Source organism: Lonchura striata, chromosome 1 (assembly GCF_046129695.1).
Source record: "Lonchura striata isolate bLonStr1 chromosome 1, bLonStr1.mat, whole genome shotgun sequence".
Classification (NCBI taxonomy): domain Eukaryota; kingdom Metazoa; phylum Chordata; class Aves; order Passeriformes; family Estrildidae; genus Lonchura; species Lonchura striata.
The window spans coordinates 134,407,671-134,428,821 of NC_134603.1; the positions used below are offsets into that span (position 1 = coordinate 134,407,671).

The window sequence follows — 21,151 nt, forward strand, 5'->3', positions numbered from 1 at the left end:
CAGCCTGGACATGCTCCCTGCTCCTCCTGCCCAGTCTCCCAGTCAATTTGAGAAGATCCCAAGGCTGCTCTAGGATAAAGAACCTTAGTCATCATTATGTCAGTATGGACCATGGGGCTACAGCCTCCACCCTAACATCATGGTACTTACCATATCTTAAAACACAATTTCAGCATTTAAACAATTTTTTTCCCATAGGGAATACTGCTGAAGTTAAGAGACTGAAATCACAAGAGTAATTTTTCTCCATGTATAAAGCTTCACAATAAGCCCCATTAAATAAATAAAAATTAGTATAATCATTCATAGAACCATTTCTAAATAAAGATGCCTCTTTGAATCACCTTAAATCTCATTTCAGGCAATACTCCTTAATCTGCATTTGGGATTAATATGAAAATAATAAATGGTATATCAGATGTAGTTATTGTGATACAGTTTCAAGTCAAGATTTTTTCACTTCATCACTGTCATCAAAATTAAGATCTCCCAAAGAAGCAGGATTCTTAAAATTAAAGGTTGCTAGACTAGTTCATTTACTGTTTAAAGTCATATAGCATTGAAAAGAGTGAGACTGATCCAATAAACCATGTAAGTAATTTATAGTCTTACAGTTCATGAATTTTTAAACAGTCATGAATGACCAGGAGTTAATCACCTGTTTGGGTACTTAGTAAAATACAGACTGTCCCATATGAGTGAAATCTATTCATTTTAATAAAGATATTCTCAGTAACAAAGAACAACCAATTCTGGCAGAACAGGTCAGATATCCTACCACACAGAAGAAAAAAAGTTTAAAATGTTTGTTTAGTGTAAAGACACCCTACTCTGAAACTCGTCACATCTTTCAGGAAGATGCATTATATCTGGGTTTTAATTCTTACATTTAACACTACAAATGCTTACTTTGGTCATCCAGTAGATACAGACTTACATAAAATATTTTTAAATTACAATCTACTATTTTCTGTTGCTTATTGCCACAGTGTAAATCTGGGGGGGAAAGTGACTGGCTGGGTAAATACCAGAGTGGACATCCAAACCTGCTACTGAAAAATCTGAAGGAAATATCTGAATTCCACCCACTTACACCATTCCAGGAAATACAGTATTAAAGGAGCAGATACAGGGAAACCCAAGATCTAGCATGTAGTAAGAAAAACAAAAAGTAAAATTACTTAATGTGAGGTAAAGAAGTCACTTAACTTTACCACAATTCCATTTTCCTGTTCACACAGTGATCCTGCCCCTATCACAAGCAGAAACTGGGAGTGCTAATTAAGCTTGTAAAGCATTTGGGCTTTTCTAAGGGAAAAGTTATAAACATATAGATTATAATTCGTAGAGCTAAAGCCCACCGGAAATAGTGCAACAATCTCATTATTACAGACAGTAAGACTGAGCAGTTGCATTTAGCTGAGAGACGTATAAAGAAAAGAATATATATGGTTTAAGTGACTACTAGTTCAACAGCTGAATTGCTTAGAAAGTCTGCCATTAATTTTCACTGGAAAAATCCTATCCGGATACAAGTTTTTATTACCTTTTATAAGCATGTTATTCTCTATCATGCTTTGGTACCATGGCAATTGAGAACACAAGTCATCTGCAGATTTTGGCATCCCTGGAATCTGACATTTGCTACTTATAAAACACAGTTTGGGAATGTTCTGGAGTATTATAAGCAGCTTTGTTCAGAATAAAAATGCAGCTATCTGCAGATTCATTCTCTTTGCAGAACAAAGGAATAGGGAGGCTCTTTCTCATTTTAAACAAAAGCCTTGCCTGCTTCTTCTTGGTCCATCTGGTAGCACTCTCCATCCTCCCCAAGAGAGGGTCAGCAAATGACTGCTGCACCCACAAGCAGAAAGATGCACAGGTTGAGAAGAGAGTTCAGTTGGTGAGAACTCTACAATACAGGAAAAGATCCATGAAGAGCAAGAGATGAGATAAGGGAGCGGATAAAATTGTGAAAGGGGAAGTAGAGCATGTAATGCTGCACGACATCACCAGCCAGCTCATACCAGAGCTACCAGTGCAATCAGGCTCACACTTGAAAGAGGTCCTTGAACACTCACCTCTCCCTGTAATCACCTACACCAGCCCTTTGGTTTGAACATTTGATGGGCACAGCTAAAAGAAGCTGAAAGAGTACTTGAGTAAAAGATGGCAAAAAAAAAAAATAGGGATGTGGTAGAAAGGAAGGAGGATAAAAGAAAAAATGGTTGTAAAATAAAACACTTCTTTTCCTCTCCCAATGGCCTCTCTCTGTGTCCCAGAACTATAATTCATATTCTTGGGTAATAATTATTTAACATAATTGGCTACAGAGATTGCTAGCAATGCTAGGTATGAGCTAGCAAATGCAACTGAAAACAGAGCTCAGAGACTGGAAATGGTATCTGGGGATATGTTCTGCTCCTTGCTGTACCTACCACAAACTTACTCATACACCTCCCACAGCTCATCTCAAAGGCACTCACCCAAAATGGACATTTTATTTCCAAAGTCAAAGCTGATGTTAAACCAACTGTCATTGTCATATGGAAGAAGGCAAATATAAAAAGGTCACTGAAGTGCCAGATGGGAGAATTTTTGAACTAGAAGCTCTGACATTAATTCTCTGTGTTTGTCTGAAACACTGAACTCAATGAGCTGATTAAATGTCTCTGCTGAATTGCCAAGTGAGAAAAAAGTCACTCTCATAGAAAGACCAACTGATCAGACTTGAGGTAGGAATCCCAGTTACATAAAAACCTGAAAACATTTTTACCTGCATCAAGAAAAATTACATTTTAAACTAGACGTTAGAACTGGTTACACAAGTCTTTGCTTTCACCACCAACACACCAAGAACTGCAATACAGTACATATTTATACTGCTAACTTTATATACCTAAATATTAGCATAATTTCTGAATCAAGCACAATCCTGAAATCAGGAATTATTTTAGGTGCCATCAACATGGTAAAGAGAAGCTGAGCATTTATTTCTAATTTTTTTTTCTGTTCATAGCACAGCCTAACTTCAGAAAAGTGAGTTTCCAATCCATTAAAGTTGATGTTCCTCTCCTTGAAGAGAAAAAAAGGTCCATTTTTCAAGAGAGTCTGCATTAGACCTAAATAGATTTTAGGTCTATAAAAGTCTACATATGTCCTCAAAGCAAAACTCTGTTCTGTGACAAGAGATGTCAGGAGGAGTCACCTAAGGACAGGGTCTCAGATAAAGGCCACACCGAAGTCCTGACAGCCTCTAACACTCATGAAAAGAGACAGAAACTCAACAGAGCTGATCTAAAGGGGCATTTTGCTCTATTTCTGTACTGATGCCTCAAAATATAGTAACTGTGTTAGTAATAAAGCCTGGCAAATAAATTCTTCCTTTTACTTGCACTGTTCACATTTGTCACAGTGGTATGTATCTCAATGTGCCATGCAAACCTTTCCTGAAATTGCAACCAGGCTGCTGCTTCCATTAAGCTGAGTCCAGATTTGCTGCATCCAAAAGTAGGAGGGTCACTTCTCCAAAAAATCAAGCAGGAGGGCACAGTTGAGGATCAGTAGAGATGTCAGTGTGGGAGAGGCAGCTTCCAGTGCCAGGCACGAGCCAAGGATGCCTTGGTAACCAGAAAGGCGGTGGATAAAGTGTCTGAACATAAACACTCTCCCAAGAAATTGTGACAGGTGGTTTTTATATTCTTTTACTTAGTTACCCACTTGTATCTGTTGTCTATCCTCCTCTGTAACCATATGAACAGGATTTAAAAATAAAGATGAAAAAAATATTTTCAATCCATTTTCCATATCAGCCTCCTGCTCCAACAGATGGCTACATGTGCCAGTGCTAGTTTATACAGTTTTCTTTCCATAAGAGCATTAATAGTGGTTTTGTGCAAATAGTATATTATGTCTTTCTGAGTTTACAGGTTTACAATTTTATTCTATCCTCCTAAACTCCCCCTGATCATGAAGTTATCAAAGGCATATCCATAAATGCAGTAAGTCTTCCCACTGCCAAGTTCAAGTGTGAGAAATCTTGAGAGACTTGACAACAAAATGCCTATTCTTGCTAGATTCTGAGGCTGTTAGTAAGGTTTTTAAGAAAATAAATTGTAAACAACTCCATGCCTTGAAAATAGGTTCTACCAGGTTCCTTTAGGCTGCTTTGCCTATCCCTAGCAAGCCTCTTGATTCTGTCACAGTTATCATCAAGTACATCAGACTGAAAGTAAAAAAAAACTGTTCTCTTACAAGCAGGGAGTGCAACAAAAACGCAGCTGTTGGTGAGATCTGGTCATTGCAACTGGCAGTATAAGACTTAAGCCAAAATACTCAGACCTTTCACATATATGATCTTCACATAAATGCTGAAGAGCACTTTTAAAATTAAAAGACAAAGGGGATAGGTCATGTAATCATCTTTGTGAAATATACACATTTGCAGGTGGAAAGGTTTTGCAGTTACCTATTGTCTGGTGTGATGACACCCTTCATTGCAATGAAGCAGCATGCATGTTGCATGGTCATTAACAAATCAATGCCACTCTCACATTAGCTTCAGCAGATGTTTTAAAAGTGCTTTGCAAGAAATAATTCAAAACTAGAATGGTAAATTAGTTTGGCTCTTTTTCCTTCAGATCACGGCCTTCATTAAAAAAATAAAAATCTACTTACTTCATTCCTTTCCCCGTTTTCTTCTTGTTTCTTCCTTTCTTTTCAACTCTCTTTAGCAAAAGCCAGACAATAAACTAAGGAATGAGAGTTGCTTGGTTCATTCTGCCAATGCATTTCAAAGTTTCATTTTAGCACCAAGAAAGAAATCTCTCCTGCTCTTACTCTCTTACTTGCTTCATCCCTGAGGTCAACAACCCTACAGGTTGAGAAATACAGCTTCCAAGGCAGATGAATGTCACGAGGAAAGACAAGCTCTCTGAGCGTTTCTAGTTCTGCTCTTCTACATATTATCTTCCAAACCACTGAATTTGACAAAGTATCCTCTATCAAATCAGCACACTATAAAGGTAGAGGCAGAAAAAGAGCTTCAACTTTGTCATTATTCTCTTGTGCAAGGAATCTTCCAAGATCTGAATAACCTACATTCCAACTCAGTCTCCCTGAAATCTTAGTAACAGCCATCCATGACCTTTCTGCCATTGCTTTCTTTCATGGAAGTTTGAGAGTTCAGACAAGGATGAGAAACCCAGTTTCACAAATAATTAAATGAAAAGTCCTCATCTATGTTTGGATTTCATATACACCTGACTTCTTTTTTTTTAACTTGTTCTTTCTGGCTTTTTTCCCCTCAGACAAATGACCTGGTTACAGAATTCTATAAAACTTGAATGAAAAGTCTCAAAGGAATTTTCTAGCAGCTACCACAGGTTTGCCAGACTTGCAGCAGCACAATAACTTTCAAAGCAAAAAGGTGTAAGAGAGCATAATGAAACCTGCTTTTCAGTGTATAATGTGCTACACTGGAAAATATGCCATATCCTACAATTCAGAATTTAGTCAGGAGCATAATTGAAAATTATCACCTATTAAGTTACTCAGAATATGAAGAATACTAGTATATCTTTTCTTGCCAAGATGTATAAAACTTAAAATGGAGAGGTTGCAAGCTTATACTGAGAAGAGCTCATCATAAGAAGGATGGCTACAATTTTATAATGAGAATTCTACGAACAGCATAGAGATAATGCTTATTAAAAAAAAAAACAAACAAACAAAACAAAACAAAAAAACCTATGTATTTCAACAGAGAAGTGAAAATCACTGCTGCTTCTTTGATGTATTCAAGCCAAAACATGTGCTATAGTAGACTTAGGACTGTGCTCAAATGAATTTTAAAGAATAAGCTGTAACAGTACAAAGCAACCAAGCCTTCTGCAGTTGGTGGCAATTTGCACCTTCAAAGCTGTGAGTTCATCATGAATCACTTTCAACAAACAACAAATTTTGAGAATCAAATTGGTCAAAAATCACATCTATCATTAGAACATCAGAGTAAGAAACCCTCCAACCTTACAGAACATTGATCTTCTCATGGCAAAATTGTCCCAAAATTGAGAGTGATTGTAGATATTTTGCATAACTTACCCTGCACAGCTGCCTACCAGCAGTACAATCACATTTTATAATCATATAATTTTATGTATACGGACTACTTTGCCAGACACAGAAAGTTCCTTGCAAACTTGGAAGTTAGGGGGCTGGTTCCACTACTATCCTAGGCAGCAGCAAAACCAACCAATCCATTATTAAACTGTAGAACTTTTCAAGACAACTCTTCTGCATTACATTAAAATAAAATTTCTATAGCCAATACTTAACAATATTTCAATAATGAACCAATTTGTTCATTAAAACCCCCACTATTTACAGGGAAGTCTGGGCAAACCTATTTTACACATGCTCTCTAATGGTTTAAATATATTTCCTGTGTACTTACACAAAGATTTAATAAAATGGTGAAGGACATATTCAAATGCTCTAAGCCTGTAGACTGAAAAGCATCAGAAATTAATTAAGTGAAGCTAAGATTTCACAATATATAACAGACATTATGCTTTTTTCTAGTGGTTTTACTTCCCCACTTCTAACTTGGCAACATTTGGTATTTTCTTCTTTAGGTAAGTTGTATATAATTTCATATTAAATTACAAACATAAACACAGCAAAACTGAAATATAACTGACATAAATTCTATTCAATTTCCTGGATAGAATGATACAGACTGGATCAAAAGTTTGCTACGATATTTGTTATGGTTTAGGTTATTTTACATTTATATAACACCTAGCTTAAGTTTATCAAGTTATTTTTCAATCAGAAGCTGCAACAGAACTAGTAAGCAGGATGAGATAGCAAATTCAGCTCTAGAATTATTGTACAAAAATTCCAACAATAAATCCTACAAACATTTGCAAAATAAAAGAAAAATCTCCACTCACACTTTTCTGACTAGCACACCACAACAAATACAACTAAAAGATAAAACTGCATTTTTCCGTGACCTCTGCAGGCCAGTCCAGAACTGATACAGCAATTTCAGAGAAGCCCATCCACCCAGGAATATGATAAACAAAAGAGCAAGATCATCATCAATGGAGAGAAAACCCAAAAGTTACTTCTACAAAGGCAAAATTATGTGTTTATAGGGTTGATAATACAAAATCACCCCCCTGAATTCAACATTCAGTTCTATGTTAAATTACTCTTTCACTACATGCTTTTTGCTAAACTGCTAAATCCAGAAATATGTAGAGGCTTATATTAGGGAGTGGAATTAAATATATCAGTGAAAAATATGCCACACATCAAAGAGATGCATATAGTCAACGATTCTGACAATATACAATACAATTATGTCAAAAGCAAAAAGCAGTCACAGAAAGGTATTTAGTGAACCATACCATAACACAGAAGTCACTATGTAGGTGGAAGGAGCACTTAAGGTCTGATGGAGTTGCTACTGGGAGAATTTGTCCTGACATTAACATTGTAATAACAGTATTAAGAAAAATAAAGTCCTTAAGAGTCAGATTCTTAACATGATCAGTGCATTCCTTACTAACCAGGTAGCAGAAAAAAGCTTAATCAAAGATTCTGGAAGCCAGTATAGACCTATCTAAGGGAACTGAAGTTCAAAAAATAGTAATTAACCTTTTCTTCCCAAACTAAGAATACCAGCCAGTCTTTTGTTTAGTTCAGGAACAGGTTTTGGAGAACTGATATTGCAAAGGCTCTCCGTTGCTTCAGGTAATATTTGCTAGGATACTCCTATTCATTTCAACAGGGATTGTAAACTGTAATTATCATTGTAGCAATACCTGAAACACTTAGGAACATTTTATCGCTAATATTATCAAACCCAGTTTACAAACCGTGCCCAGCAGTCCCTGACAGCTGAGGTTTTTTGCCTTTCTGGGACTTCAAAGGGAAATAACCCCAACAGAGGTGTTTGGATGTGCTCAGCAGTTCCTGTGACCTTTAAGGGGCACATCTGCACTCACATCTACACCGAAGTTGCCAAATGTGATGCCCCAAATTCTCCCCTGCCCCCGGCTGTGTACTCACACACACTCTCACCTCCTGCTGACTCCAAAGACCCACCCAGGGCAGCTACTGAAATCCACAGGGGCAAATGCTCAGTGGAGGTTGGCACCGTTCAAATATTTCCCTTAAAAAACCAAAATAATCCCTCACCGCTTGCCTCCACAGCTGGAGCCCGGCAGAGCTGCCCTGTGGGACCAGCCAGGCAGCCTTGCTCTTCAGCCTAATCACAGCCCCTTCATGGCTCTATCCATGTTCTCTTTGGTGGGGGCTCTGGGAGAAGGAAGAACTGCCTGTCTGAGACAGACACGGCACCTGCTCAGAGGTCAACCCGCCAAACAGCCCACCAATGCCAACAGTGCCAGGGGAAAATGTCAAAATCTGTTCGAGCAGATTTGCTTCTAGAGATTTTCAGTACTGATTTTGCTTTAGATTTACACAGCAAAATAACAAAAATAAAGGGAAAAAACTTACAGGTGGCCATTTTTGCTCTAGGATATCAATGGCTGCCAACCTTGCACGTAGATGAGATCTTGATGATATTTTGTCTGCTCAGCTACAACTCCTTGAATTTCTTTCTTCCTGGAGTCAGGATGACTAAGGAGACTATGGGAAACACTCATTCTTCAGGTAATCCCTTATTTCCTGCTGTGACAGACCCCAGCCTCACTACAAAACTGATTCACACACAGATCTTTATATTCACAGAGCATTTGGCAATATCAGCCTATTAAACTATGTATTTCTTCCCTTTCCCATCTGCATTCTTAAGTTTTGGCCACATTTTGCACATTTTAAGTTAAGTTTTCCAGCTAGTTAATTTGGGATCTGTGTTTAACTAAGTATTACAAGGAATATTATTTATCAATAAAATAAATCAAAAATATTTTTCTTTTCTTAAGCTCAGAAAATGAAAACATGAGAACTCAGAGACAGTAGTAACACAGCAAGCAAAGATGATGACTTTAGGCTTGAGGAGAAGAAACACTTGGAGCTAGAAAGATGATGGAAACAACAAATTTCACATATATAAGTAGATGAAAAGATAACACTAAGAGAAAAACACAATTTAAAATTTGCTGTAAAAAAATCCCTCATGCCTGGACTTGCATTTGTTGTACAATATGTGGGCAAACACAAGTGGTTGGATTACCTTTATTCATTAAACAATGGTTAACAATTTATAAATAGGTATGACAATATAAGCAAAGGAAAACTTACAAAAATAATTAAAAAATAATACAACTGAAATAACTCTTTCAATAGAAACATTATGGGTAAGTCTCAACAAGAAGAACAAAAAAGGCATTTCTACTTTCTGATAAAAAACTGTGTATATTAAGGTTGTATATAGTGTGAAACTGACCACCTCACATCACTTACATCACAGTATATACAGCATTTTTAAAGAAGGAACTCCAGCAAAATAATAATGAAACCTTCATGAAATAATTGACATAGAACTGAATCTTTACCCTTTAATCGTATTCGGTGACAAAGAAGAAGAGCCCTTTAATTGGCAAGTACAAAAAAAAGAAAACATGAATCCCTGTCAAACTAGTTATTTGATCCCACACTGATATACAACTGATCTCTTCTTGGAGTATAATTCACACGCTGCATAAAGATAAGCATTCTCCTCTAGAAAAAGCCCCTTTGCTTTGTCCTTAACTAGTAATAGCAAAAACCATCTCTCACCACTCTAATGTTACTACCACAGTTCATTTCCTTTAAATAGTAGAACTTATGGTGAAATACTATATTTTTGTTTAGTTCTAATAGATTTCTGTTGAGAGTTAGTTTTCTATGGCTTGATCTACAACTGAAACAGACTAGCTGTTAGTTAAGTCACCAGAAATAATTCAAATAATTCCATACTATGGCCACATTTTAATCTTTCTGTCTTGTACTAATGGTAACTGCTGCTCCTTTCTTCCTCTCTTTCCCTGAACATGCTGCTGCTCTAGGCTTTCATATGTTGAAATATTCCACTAAGATCCAAACCGCTGTCAACACACTCCTACATAAGCATTCAAGAATGACTACCTAAAAAAACTACCTCACTTTTTGTTATATTAAATAAAGACAACGTGCAGGAGGAATAAAATCATGACAGACTCTAACAAGGCAAAAAAAATATTCTGACATCCATGAAATAGTATGTTTCTATAAAGGATCATTTTAATTTTATCTTCTACCACCCAGCAAATCTGTAACTGTTACAGACATTTATTCAGATATAGCAAGATGCACAGACTTGTTAGCAGAGATGAAAAAGTGGCTGATCACGTCCTTCACTCACTCATCCCAGAGGGCGTTCAGCCAAGCATGTATCGGGAAAAACTGCCCATACTATCCTCTTAATACAATTATAAATAAGGCAGCCAGAGAGAGAGATACAAAGCTGTACCAAGAAAAGCATCGCTTTTAAGCCTTCCCCTACCTTTTCCCTGGTATTTACAAACCGCAGGCAGCACTGCTGGGGAATCTCACCAGGGTGGCTGCCGAGAGGTCTCATGTGGCGTTCCCAGCTTCCCACCGCCTCCCTCTGCCTGGATGTTAAGCATTCCCGAGAAAACCCACCCTGACATGCACAGAATGAATCCTGCTCAAGTTGGAAGCATGTGATAACTAGGCTTCAGGTTGAAACAGGAAACCCCAGCACCCAATTAATCCCAGAGATATTTAAACAAGCCCCATTTTACCGTTCTGCTGTTGCCCAGATCACGTCAGATTCACCTGCAACTCTTTGGCATCTCTCTAGCAATGTTAGTGTTTGCAGTCAGGCCAGGCTCATTCAGCAACTGAATTCACAACATCTTTCTGCACTAGCAAGCTGAAATGGTACGGCTGTACTACAGCTAAGAAAGGGGGAAATCTAAAGCAGCAAACAAAGAAATCCCTCAAGACAGGGTAATCCCAGTGGAGTAGAATATAAAAGGTACAGATGAGCACCGAGGGTACAATACTTCTCTGTCTAAATTTCATCAGCAATGCTATGCTCTTCCTAAAAAGATTTTCTTTTTAATATATGATGGACTTGCCTGTGGAGTTCCCAGAAAGGCAGAATATCCAGGCTCTGCAGCAGCATTGCAGCCAAAGTAACCATGCATATGCTATCTAGGCAATTTACAGCAGTCTTTTTGAAAAGATATTGATTTACAGTGTAGCACTGCCTCAACCAACACAGAACTGCAGCCGAAATAGCTAATGGTGATTTCACAGGAATTAAGGGGGAAAACTCAACATTCAATAAAAGGATGAAACTAATCATTCCCAATTCAATTTTGTCCCAGCCCTGAAAGATATCAGCAAGTTCCAGAGTGACAAAATGACATTACAGAAATAATCTACAGGCCCCTGGAAACAAGAACTATGAATACCACTGTCCACTTTTACATAAGCAATAAATATTAAAAATTATTTTACATTTATTCAGTCAAAATATGAACTCTCAAGTTAGTTTCTGCATTTTAAGGACGAAACTTCGTATTTAATTTATGAATGCACAAAATACACAAAGCTGTGAGTAAGCAATAGACACCTACTCCGTGCTGGGAATCCACTACTCAGCCCAAGAAATCTTGAGTGTGGTAGGGGGGACAAGAGGGCAGCAGGAGTAAACCCTCAGAGAGGGCAGACCCTCAGAGAGGGCTTCTCCAAAAAGGAAGCAACGCATCTTCTCCATCTCCTACTCCTAGAGCAACCCCTGCTGGCCTGTGCTTCAGATGGCTCCTGGCTCCCCAGAAATCTCCTGGGGTTGGGGGAGCACTGGGCAGACTATACTTAGGATAGGGAATAGCAATGTGTACATCAGTGAAACCTTCAGGAGGAGAAGCATGCAGCTCAGTCGAGATGGCATCTTCAGCATCCTGAAATATTTTTCATTTTTATGTAATGATGAGGTTAAATGAACTAGCAGGCAAAACACAGCCCTGGCTCCACCCCAGGTAGCTCCAGTGACCCTCATCACAGAACTTTCACAGAAGGAAATGGGCTCCCCTGTAGAGTTCCACTCTGAAGAAAGCAGAGTGTGCTCAAACTCAACTCATTTGCTCAGGTCCCGCCATCGTCACCAAGACTTACACATGTTGACATACTAACTCACACCTGAACCTAGCATCAGTGGCTCCAGTAACATATAAAACTGAATGGCATAAGCAAATTCTATAAGATGATTCCAAAATTATGTAGTCACCTTAGTCACAGGTTCTCAGTTTGTTAGCTGGGTTTCTAACCAGACAGGCGGCTTCAGATCTCCTGAAAAACGTAACTTCCATTCTCTTGAACAACATTTTCTTCTCCCCTCTCTCAAGTGTGAGGCCCAGAATAAAATAAGAGTTTCCAGTTGAAATTATGAGAAAATACTTTAACAATGTTTACAATTCTTGGCCTTATTCTGTCAACAATAAATTGGTCTGAGGCTGAGGGAGAACAGGACAGAAGGATGCTCAGGAAAAAATAAAAAAAAGATCGTGAGTAAGCCCCTGTAGAGACCAATATGTGCCAGAAGACATTTGTGTCCATTCCTGCAGAGCTGCTTTCCAGTCATTCTCCTATCTGTCCATACTTAATTGACCCAGTCCAGATGCAAAACCTGGCACTCACCCTTGTCAAATTTCATACAGCTGATCATTGCCAAGGGGTCTTACTTTGTCTAAATCTCTCTCTGCAGGGCCCTTCTGCAGTGAGATACAACTCACACAAACCTCTCATAATTAAAAGTCAATTATTTTTACTGCATTGAAAAAAAATGAAAAAAAAATCTATTAAAGTCCTTCTTGTTGCCTTTGTCTTTGACCTTCCTCAAAAGATCCAGTTCCAGGTGGGCTTTGTCTTTTGTAAGTACATGCTTGGAAGATGCATCTGTATTCCTTCCCCATTACTTGTTCTGAATTCCACTTTCTGTATAATTCCTTTTTACCTTTGACTCTTGTTAGGAAGTCTTTGTTCATCCAGCATTTTTGCTTGATTCCCTACTATTCTTACTCCCCTCCTTCTCCTCTGCTAGCCCCATGCCCTACTCCCAATACCATTTGTAGACTGCAGTTGAACATAACTTGGCTAGAGCACAAATATGTACTCTGCTGCTGTCCGTGCTACCACAGCGAGGGTTGGGAGAACCTGGCTGGAAGGCAAAGGCTATCTAGAATTAAGAATGGAGCTGAGGGGGGAGAGTAACTAATGTAAAAAAAGTTTCAATACAGTAACTAAAAAAAAAGTCAAATAACTATGAAGTTCAATTTAGATTTTAAAACTCTCCCTGGAAGCTAACTGCAAGTACAAATTTCACATTATCAGTACTTTAAGTCTTGCCAACACTTTCATCCCAGGGCAGACTGCAAAATGCTATGTAGCACTTGGGAGCAGTTCTTCACCTGTAAGGAGGTATCTTTGGAGCTTTTCAAGATGATAGCAAATTGCTACACTTAAACCAGGCAAATTACACAATGTCACAGCTCTGATGGTCAATTAACTAAAAATGCAAACCATCATTTAGTAATATGGCATAGTAAAAAAATGCCAGTAGTTACTCCTGTTCCATGTGGTCATACTACACACTAGTAAAATGAAATTAAAAGTAATATCCCAGTTCCATTAGTCTACACTGAATCATCTGAGAGGAGGTGAGACAGGGAGCAAGGGAGAAAGGCAGCTAACACTTCCCTCCTCTCCAAGAAGTAATAAACAAATGCAGTAATTTGTAAAAGTTTCATATATCCATATGAGCCCATTTTCTCTTCATAGAAGAAAATGCATGGCTAAGGAGAGCTACTGCTCCTCGACACAAACCCTTCCATTTTGACAACTGTAGACTCAATATACAAGGAAAAATGAACACTTTTGAAAATTTACTTGCGAGTCATTCAGACATCTAGCTAACCACTTCACAAGCCACTAGTAATATTTCATGAAGAAATTATTTAACAAGACACTTAAGAAGTTGTGTCCAGAAACTGAGTGCTGGACAGAACACCTGTCCAACCCCAGTTCATATCCTTGCTACCACTGATGATCTAAAATATTACTCCCTTCCTTAAACTGAGAATTTTGAGTTTAGTTTGAGTTAGAATGCAGAGTACAAGAAGACATGACCTTAATAAAACAATCCAGTAATGATACAAATGTATTGAATGCAAAGAAAATAATTTTTAGCTTAAGATGACAAGTGAAGCAGTGGTAATATTGCACAGTGGAATGCATGACAATGCACAGTGGAATGCACATGTTATTCCAAGTACAATACGTTGTTAAACTTGCTCTGCAATACCAACAGTTGCACTATACCAGATGCATTATCTGGTATGCATCAGATAGTCACTGTCTGAAACAAAGTCGCTGTCTTAAAAAGTCACTGTCTGAAATAAAATACAGTGCAATATAGTGCCAATTAGTTTTGCAACTTATAAGACAAATAAGAGATTTTGTGGATTTAGGGACTGATTCCATATACAGTTTGCATTACAAAGTCTCCCGTGCTTTCTCTACAAGGTCTTTTCATTCCTCAATTTGTCCTTTCTTAATCCACAGTTTGGGGAAGTCCTCATAGTGCTTCAAGGCTTCCGCACAGGGCTTCTGAATTGCAGCAATATTCCCAAGCACCCATCCCAACTTCACAAATTTCATGGAGACCCTTGCTGTGGGGGCACTGCTGTGAGCCTTTGCCGCCCTGCTCTTTTGTATTCACTGCTCTCTGACTCAAGCTTCATGGCAGCCAGCCAGACGTCCTCACTGTTGGGGCTGCCCTGGAAAACCAGGGCCAAGATGCTTCTGGCTGCTGGCACATCTCCTGCTGGCCACTTAGATTTAGCTCCCCTGAGCCATAGCACTTCTGCTTTGGGACACTGAGCAACAGCTCTCTGCAAAAGAGCCTCCAAGGATTCTCTGGATCCATGGTTCTTTTCAAAGTAGGCTGCTTGCAGCCACATGTTCTTCTTGCTCAAGAAAAATGGAAGGAATAGGCATAAATGGCTCAGGCATGCTCCAGAGCACTATGAGCAACTCAACTGTTGGCATTTCCATCCAGGTTGTTTTTGATCATCTTCTTCAATCCCAATCACAGCTCGCATGAATGCCTGGCATGTGGATACACTTCCAGCTTTATCACATTGCTCAGCATCTTGTATCTGGTGTTCCCTTTGAGATCTACCCTGTAAGACCTGAGATGTGATGGCTCTGTCATCTTCACCATCTGGATGATTTTCTTCACCATCTGGGTGTTTCCATTGACTTACTCCAGTTTGGCAGCAGTAATCCAGAAGTGACAATCCATCAGAATATTCCCCTGGGCTTTTTTAAGGACTTTATGAGCATTCTTGCATGCTTCCAGATTTGCTAGTGCCAGCCATAGTTCAGCACTGGTTGGACAGGACTCCACAGCCCTGCTCAGAATTACCCTGGCATCCTCAGGTTGCTCCAGCTCCATGGTTGTTTTCCACAAGTGCACTGAGTTTGGAACATGCTCAAAGGCTTTCCCAAGGACACGTTTGCTGACACAGATATCCATCTCCAGCTCTGCTGCTCCGATATAAATACTGAATGACTGTGGAAGGTGCTGGATGGCCTGGGCCACAACAACCTTGGCTGTATCTCCAGGCTGAAGCTGAGCAGCTTCCAACCAAATATCTTCAGTCTTATGGCATATCTCTGCTCCTTTCAAGACGTGGTTTCAAGCCACCTGGAGTTTGCCAGTGACCTCCTCCAGTTGGGCTCATGGATTGGTCTCTTGGACAGATTTCAGGAATAAACAGGCTTTTTTCATATCATTAATATCTCCTCCATGTGTGGGAATCATTGAATTCAAGTCTCTCAAATATCCTTTCAGGTCCACTACCGTCTGGCCACTCACAGAGCCTGACAGATGGCTTAGCCTTGTATCCATCAAGGTGCTCTTAGCTTAGCCAATCTTCTTCATATCCAATTCACCTGTCCCAAGTGTCATCAAGCCTGGTATTCTTCCTAGGTATGGCATATTCATCCCCCCTCAATATGGAGTATTAAATCCACCAAATTGTGTCTGGTGTGGGTCCATGGAAGTCTGATTCTCAGACTTTTACAGTCAGAAGACTGTAAATGCTTTCCAAAGAAGATGTCAAGGACAGGAGCCAGCTTCTCATACCAAGGATTCCTCTGACACTTGCTCCTGCCATCACCAACCTCTGGAATACTCAGCCACTCCTCCTCAGTAACTTCTGCTAACTTTCATTTCAAATCTGAGAACTGCTGCTGACTTGTAGGTGGTTCCATATGGTATTTTCCTATTTCCTCTTTTTCTTGTTGTTTCCTTCTCTCTTTTCGGCTTTCATCCATCCTCTTATCCAAAGCCACATAAACAGCATCTGTTTCCTCATCACCTTTTTCATAGGAGCCACTTGAAAACAGGTTCTCAATGTAGCCATTGAAATCATCACAATTGGTGTCATTCAACTTCCCATCTTCATCGTCTGCTGTCTGGTTCTGCTTCACCTGGTCCCCCACAGTTCTCTTCCCCAGTGGGGCATGATGGCCATCCATGGGGTCATTGGCACCACAAGCAGGGCTGATGTCAGAGTGGGTGGTGAAACCTGTGGCTCTGCAGCCCAGCCCCAGCACAGAGCCCAGGGGCGTGGGCATGCCCAGGATTAGCTTCTTTGGCAGTGTCACAAGACCCTAAAGAGCCCAGTTTATATATGGTCAGATTCAGGCAGGAATGCCCAGCACCTCCCTGGAGTGGGGAATTTCATAATGGAAGGATATAAGCCTATAAGTGACAGCATATTTTGGGGAGTCCTTGATGGCCTAGGTGGTTACAGCTGCCCAGTGGGGCTGTTGAGCCATTGGCAGAAAGGACCCCTTAGGCTGGGTGTAGTTATGACAGCTGAGTCAATTTGTGAGAAAAAGAAACACTGCCATGCTACCAAGGGTTTGCTCCTTTCCCTTATCAAGCACCCAGCTTGCAGCCTTAGGGCTGGATGTGCACTGGGCAGCTGGTGCAAACAACCCACTATTAACAGTTCATCAGGAGTCATGTAGATGGGAGTAGAATACAAAGTTTGGTTACACCCCACAATGTAACCCAGGACACCCAGAGAGCTGACAATACTCATGTTTGCATTAAAAAACCAAAAATTTAAAAAAAAGGAACAACCAAAACCACACTAATCAGGAAAGAATAGTAATATTTCTGTGACACAAATTTTAATGAATACTAGAGAGACACTTTACAAAGTTTTTCTTTAGAGACAATTATAAAGAAATAACACTAGATTTTAATATCTACCAGTGTAAATCCCAGGATGAATCCCTGAAAAAGTTTCATTTTTGTGTTACATATATTGCTACAGCTGATCTCCTAGAGGAACAAAGCTCAGTGATGCCCTGTTTCAAAGTCATCCACAGTATTTTAGCTAGGAGAAAAAAGCTTTCTATAAATGAATTAAAACTTAACACAAAATGATGAGTTCACCTTCATCTCTTTCTTAAGTTTAAATATGTCACGTACCAAAATTCTCATTTTCTTTGAAAGCACTTCATTAGTCTAGCTTCCCTTCATTTTCACTTCGAGAAACTCACATGAAAGGCTTTGGGTTTGGGTCCATATTGGGACCCCAGTGCTATTTAATATTTTCACTAATGACATAGATGAAGGGATCAAGTACCCTCAGCAATTTTGCTGATGATATCAAGCTGAGTGGTGCAGCTGACATGCCTGAAGGACAGGATGCCATCCAGAGGGACCTGGACAAGCTCGAGAAGTGGCCCATGGGAATCTCATGAGGTTCAACAAGATGAAGTGCAAGGTTCTGCACGTGGGCTGGGGTAACCCCAGTGTCAGCACAGGCTGGGGATGAAGGATTGAGAGCAGCCCTGCCCAGAAGGACCTGGGGGTGCTGGTGGATGAGAGGCTGGACATGACCCAGCCATGGGCACTCACAGCCCAGAGAGCCAAACGTGTCCTGGGCTGCACCAAGAGCAGCGTGGGCAGCAGGGCAGGGAGGTTTTGTCCCCCTGCTCTGCTCTGGTGAGAGGGACCCCACCTGGAACACGGCACCCAGCTCTGGGGTCCCACACAGGAAGGACATGTACTGTATCATTTCTGTTTTATGAGGCTTAATATTTAACATATTTATAAAAACAGTATTCCTTCAATAACTTCATGACAGCTATGGTTTTGTTCTCCTTTCTTTTCCTATTTGTTTCTGAAGGTCTACCTGTTTTCCAGAGTACTTCTTAACACCTAATCAATATTTTCACACTATCATCCCATGATCCTACAATTCTTACTCAGAACAATGTAATTTGTTTAGACTATTACATATGCATAGCTGCAGTTAATTTCTTCATATGCATTCGTTTATACATATTAGCAAGAAATACCATTATCATTTTATCATCCAAATAATCTATATTGCAAAATCCCTGGATAACTTTTGGCAGTTCAACTAAATTACTTTTTTTAATACATCAGTTTTTCATCCCTCTTTCATGTCTTTCTCTCCTACCTGGAGGGTTAATTGCTATTCCCCTCTAAGTCTCAAAAATTGATATTTTACCAGTTCTGCATGGCATACACAACACATGTGACAGATGTATAACCATCACACAAATCACAATGACTGGAAAATCTGATGATAGCAAAACACTGGGTTAGATGGGGGCATGACATGAGATTAAACAAGTGGTTGACAAACTAAATAGAAACACTCAAGTAACCCCTGATTTAAGAATATTTTTGGTTCTCATGATAAAATATGATAAGCAGCTGTGAGAATCATCTCCCCTTCTTCCAGCTCAATTTGTCTAGAAACTAATTTGTCTAGAAACCTAATGGAAAAGGGTTTCACTACACTCACCCAGACTTCTGTTCCCTACTAATCAAATTGGCATAGAATGATGATCAACAGAAAGGCATGTCAAATCTCAAAGTGATGCAATGCTGAGTCAAGTAGACCCAGGAAACAAGCACCAGAAGTGCAGGTATTGCACTAATATTCATCTTTCTTAGGTTAAATACAAAGGGTTGGTTTTGACCTATAAAACCCTTTACAGTCTGGGTCGCTACTCCCTTGCAGACTGCTTTTCTTGTCCTCTTTTATCTCAGTAATTCAGACAAGAGGGTTGCATTCACCTGGGCATTCTCACTGAAGGGCACTTCAGTCCAGAAGCTGATAAAGCTTTAATGCATGTTGAGCAGCTTATCTATTTTCCCAGGACTTCTTAGGTGAGAAATAGAAAGCATCTCAGGAGGAGTGAACTGCTGAAGATAAAAAACTTCAGAAAGGACAAGAGAAAAGCCTCTACCACATCCTGTTAAAAATACTTCCACAGAACACAGTTAGTGGTGGCACAGCTGCTGCAGCTTAAATGTTCACAGAGCACCTATCCTCACAGAGTATTGCACCTAAGAGGTTTTTTTCCCTCCCAAAACCATCTCTTTCTATAACCATAGAGCTGAACCCCATTACAATATGTTCTAAAATAGACTCTCTATTGTTCTATGATCTTATTAAGTAGAAGAACATGGATTTTCATGTGATGGAGCACAGTGGCCTCAGAGGGCTGGGACAGATCTATATATCAAGAGGTTTATTCAAGAGCAAATGTGTAGCCTATAAAAAAATTCAAGAAGCCTCCTAAGTTTTAATAATTTTTAAAGGAGCAAAATACTAATTTCAGAGGGGAGAAATTATTTTCCTTACCTTGTTTTAGATTTTCATTATTTTTTTGAAAGGAAATTTTAAAGGAAACATGCTGTTTCAGTCTACCAAATTCAAATGAAACTTCTACTGGTTAAATTACATGGGAAAAAATATATTGATTAATTTATCTAGCTTATATCTATCTCTCTTTTATGAAGATGAATAATCCTATCACATGAGGAAAAGGGAAAATTAAGGTCTATGACAAACAAGGGAAATGATTCCACAGAACTGACAGGTTGAAGGCTGTGAATGGACATCTTCCACTTAAATCACCACTACAGGATTTACAGCACAGTGTTTCAACCCAAAAACTCTACAAAACATTTCATTTAGTTTTGCATGAGAGCTCTGTAGTACTGAGGTGTGGGAGGGGTGTGCTTCCAAACAGTGAGAGAAATTTTAGTAGAGATGGCCTCCAAATTGAGAGGCTCATCACCTTTCCAGGGATTGATGCATAAGGTTGACTGGCTGGTATTTCCTGCATCCTCCTTGCCACCCCTTCCAAAGGTCTGGGTGATGTTTGCTTTCTTCCAGTCTCTTGGACTGATTATCATGATCTTCCAAAGATGATCATGAGCAACCACCCTGTGGTGTCCACCAGCTCTCTCTTCCATCTAAACCCACCTGCAAAATCTTCTGGGGGGAAAAAAACCCAAAACTGGGGTTTTTATTTAATTTGACTGATTTAGCAGAAGATTACTATGAAAATTATATTTACTGTACCATAAAGTCAAATACTCTTAAAGCAATAATTTTCACAATCTAAGATGTCCCATTACTATCTACATGCAGTTAAAATTATAATAATGTACTCTTACCTTTTTTTCCCTAGGAAAAAACAAATTCTGAAAAAAATGAGACAACATGAACCATATGGTTCATGGACTAAACTATGTAGCACTGAACACACTTTTTTAGAAAGTTCTTGTAAGAAGCAGTCACCGATGCTTGATTATTCTGTTGTTCTTTCAAATGGTAAGATGTCGTCTTAATTGATACTTAAAAAAAGAATTAGCATTGCCCTAGGAGCTTAGTCATTAAAACAGGTCTTCATTCTACTAGGCTCTTAACAGAGAGGCAATTTTTTTTGTTCACAAAACCCCTTACAGCATCAGGAGCAAAACAAAAGTTTTACCACAAAAACCAACATTGCATTTAATTATGAATGGAAAAAGAAGTTTAAAATAGGAGAAGCATGATAACATAAATTATGATTCCCCTAGAGTGTTTCAAGGACAAACTGCAACCTAAAGTTTAACTGAGGAAAGGTTTGAAGGCCTCAGAAATGTAAATGCTGCAGAACACCTCTTTTGAGGTATGATTCCCAACAGAAGTGGGAGAGCCTTTATACATAAGGTACTTCAGCATAAAATTATGGCTGCCATCTGACAACATTTTTAACAAAAATTACT

General features: G+C 39.2%; 1 protein-coding gene and 1 pseudogene across 7 annotated transcripts in view; both read right to left on the reverse strand.

Moving 5' to 3' along the window:
* Positions 1 to 21,151, reverse strand: part of CDK14 (cyclin dependent kinase 14) — a 472,565-nt gene that overhangs the window by 395,843 nt on the left and 55,571 nt on the right. The window contains exon 1 of one of the 7 annotated variants that reach the window (XM_077788164.1): positions 11,607 to 11,677. The exons of 2 other annotated variants lie outside the window; for them this stretch is intronic. Coding sequence is in view for 2 of the 5 variants with exons in the window: in XM_077788158.1 (XP_077644284.1) it covers positions 10,502 to 10,576 (75 nt within the window). In the remaining 3 variants the exon portion in view is untranslated. Of the gene's footprint in view, positions 1 to 10,501; positions 10,651 to 10,763; positions 11,072 to 11,102; positions 11,187 to 11,606; positions 11,678 to 21,151 lie in introns of those variants that run through there. 4 more of the 7 variants (XM_077788165.1, XM_077788162.1, XM_077788158.1 and 1 more) reach the window with 4 other exon arrangements.
* LOC110482427 (pre-mRNA-processing factor 6 pseudogene) lies at positions 14,521 to 17,144 on the reverse strand (annotated as a pseudogene).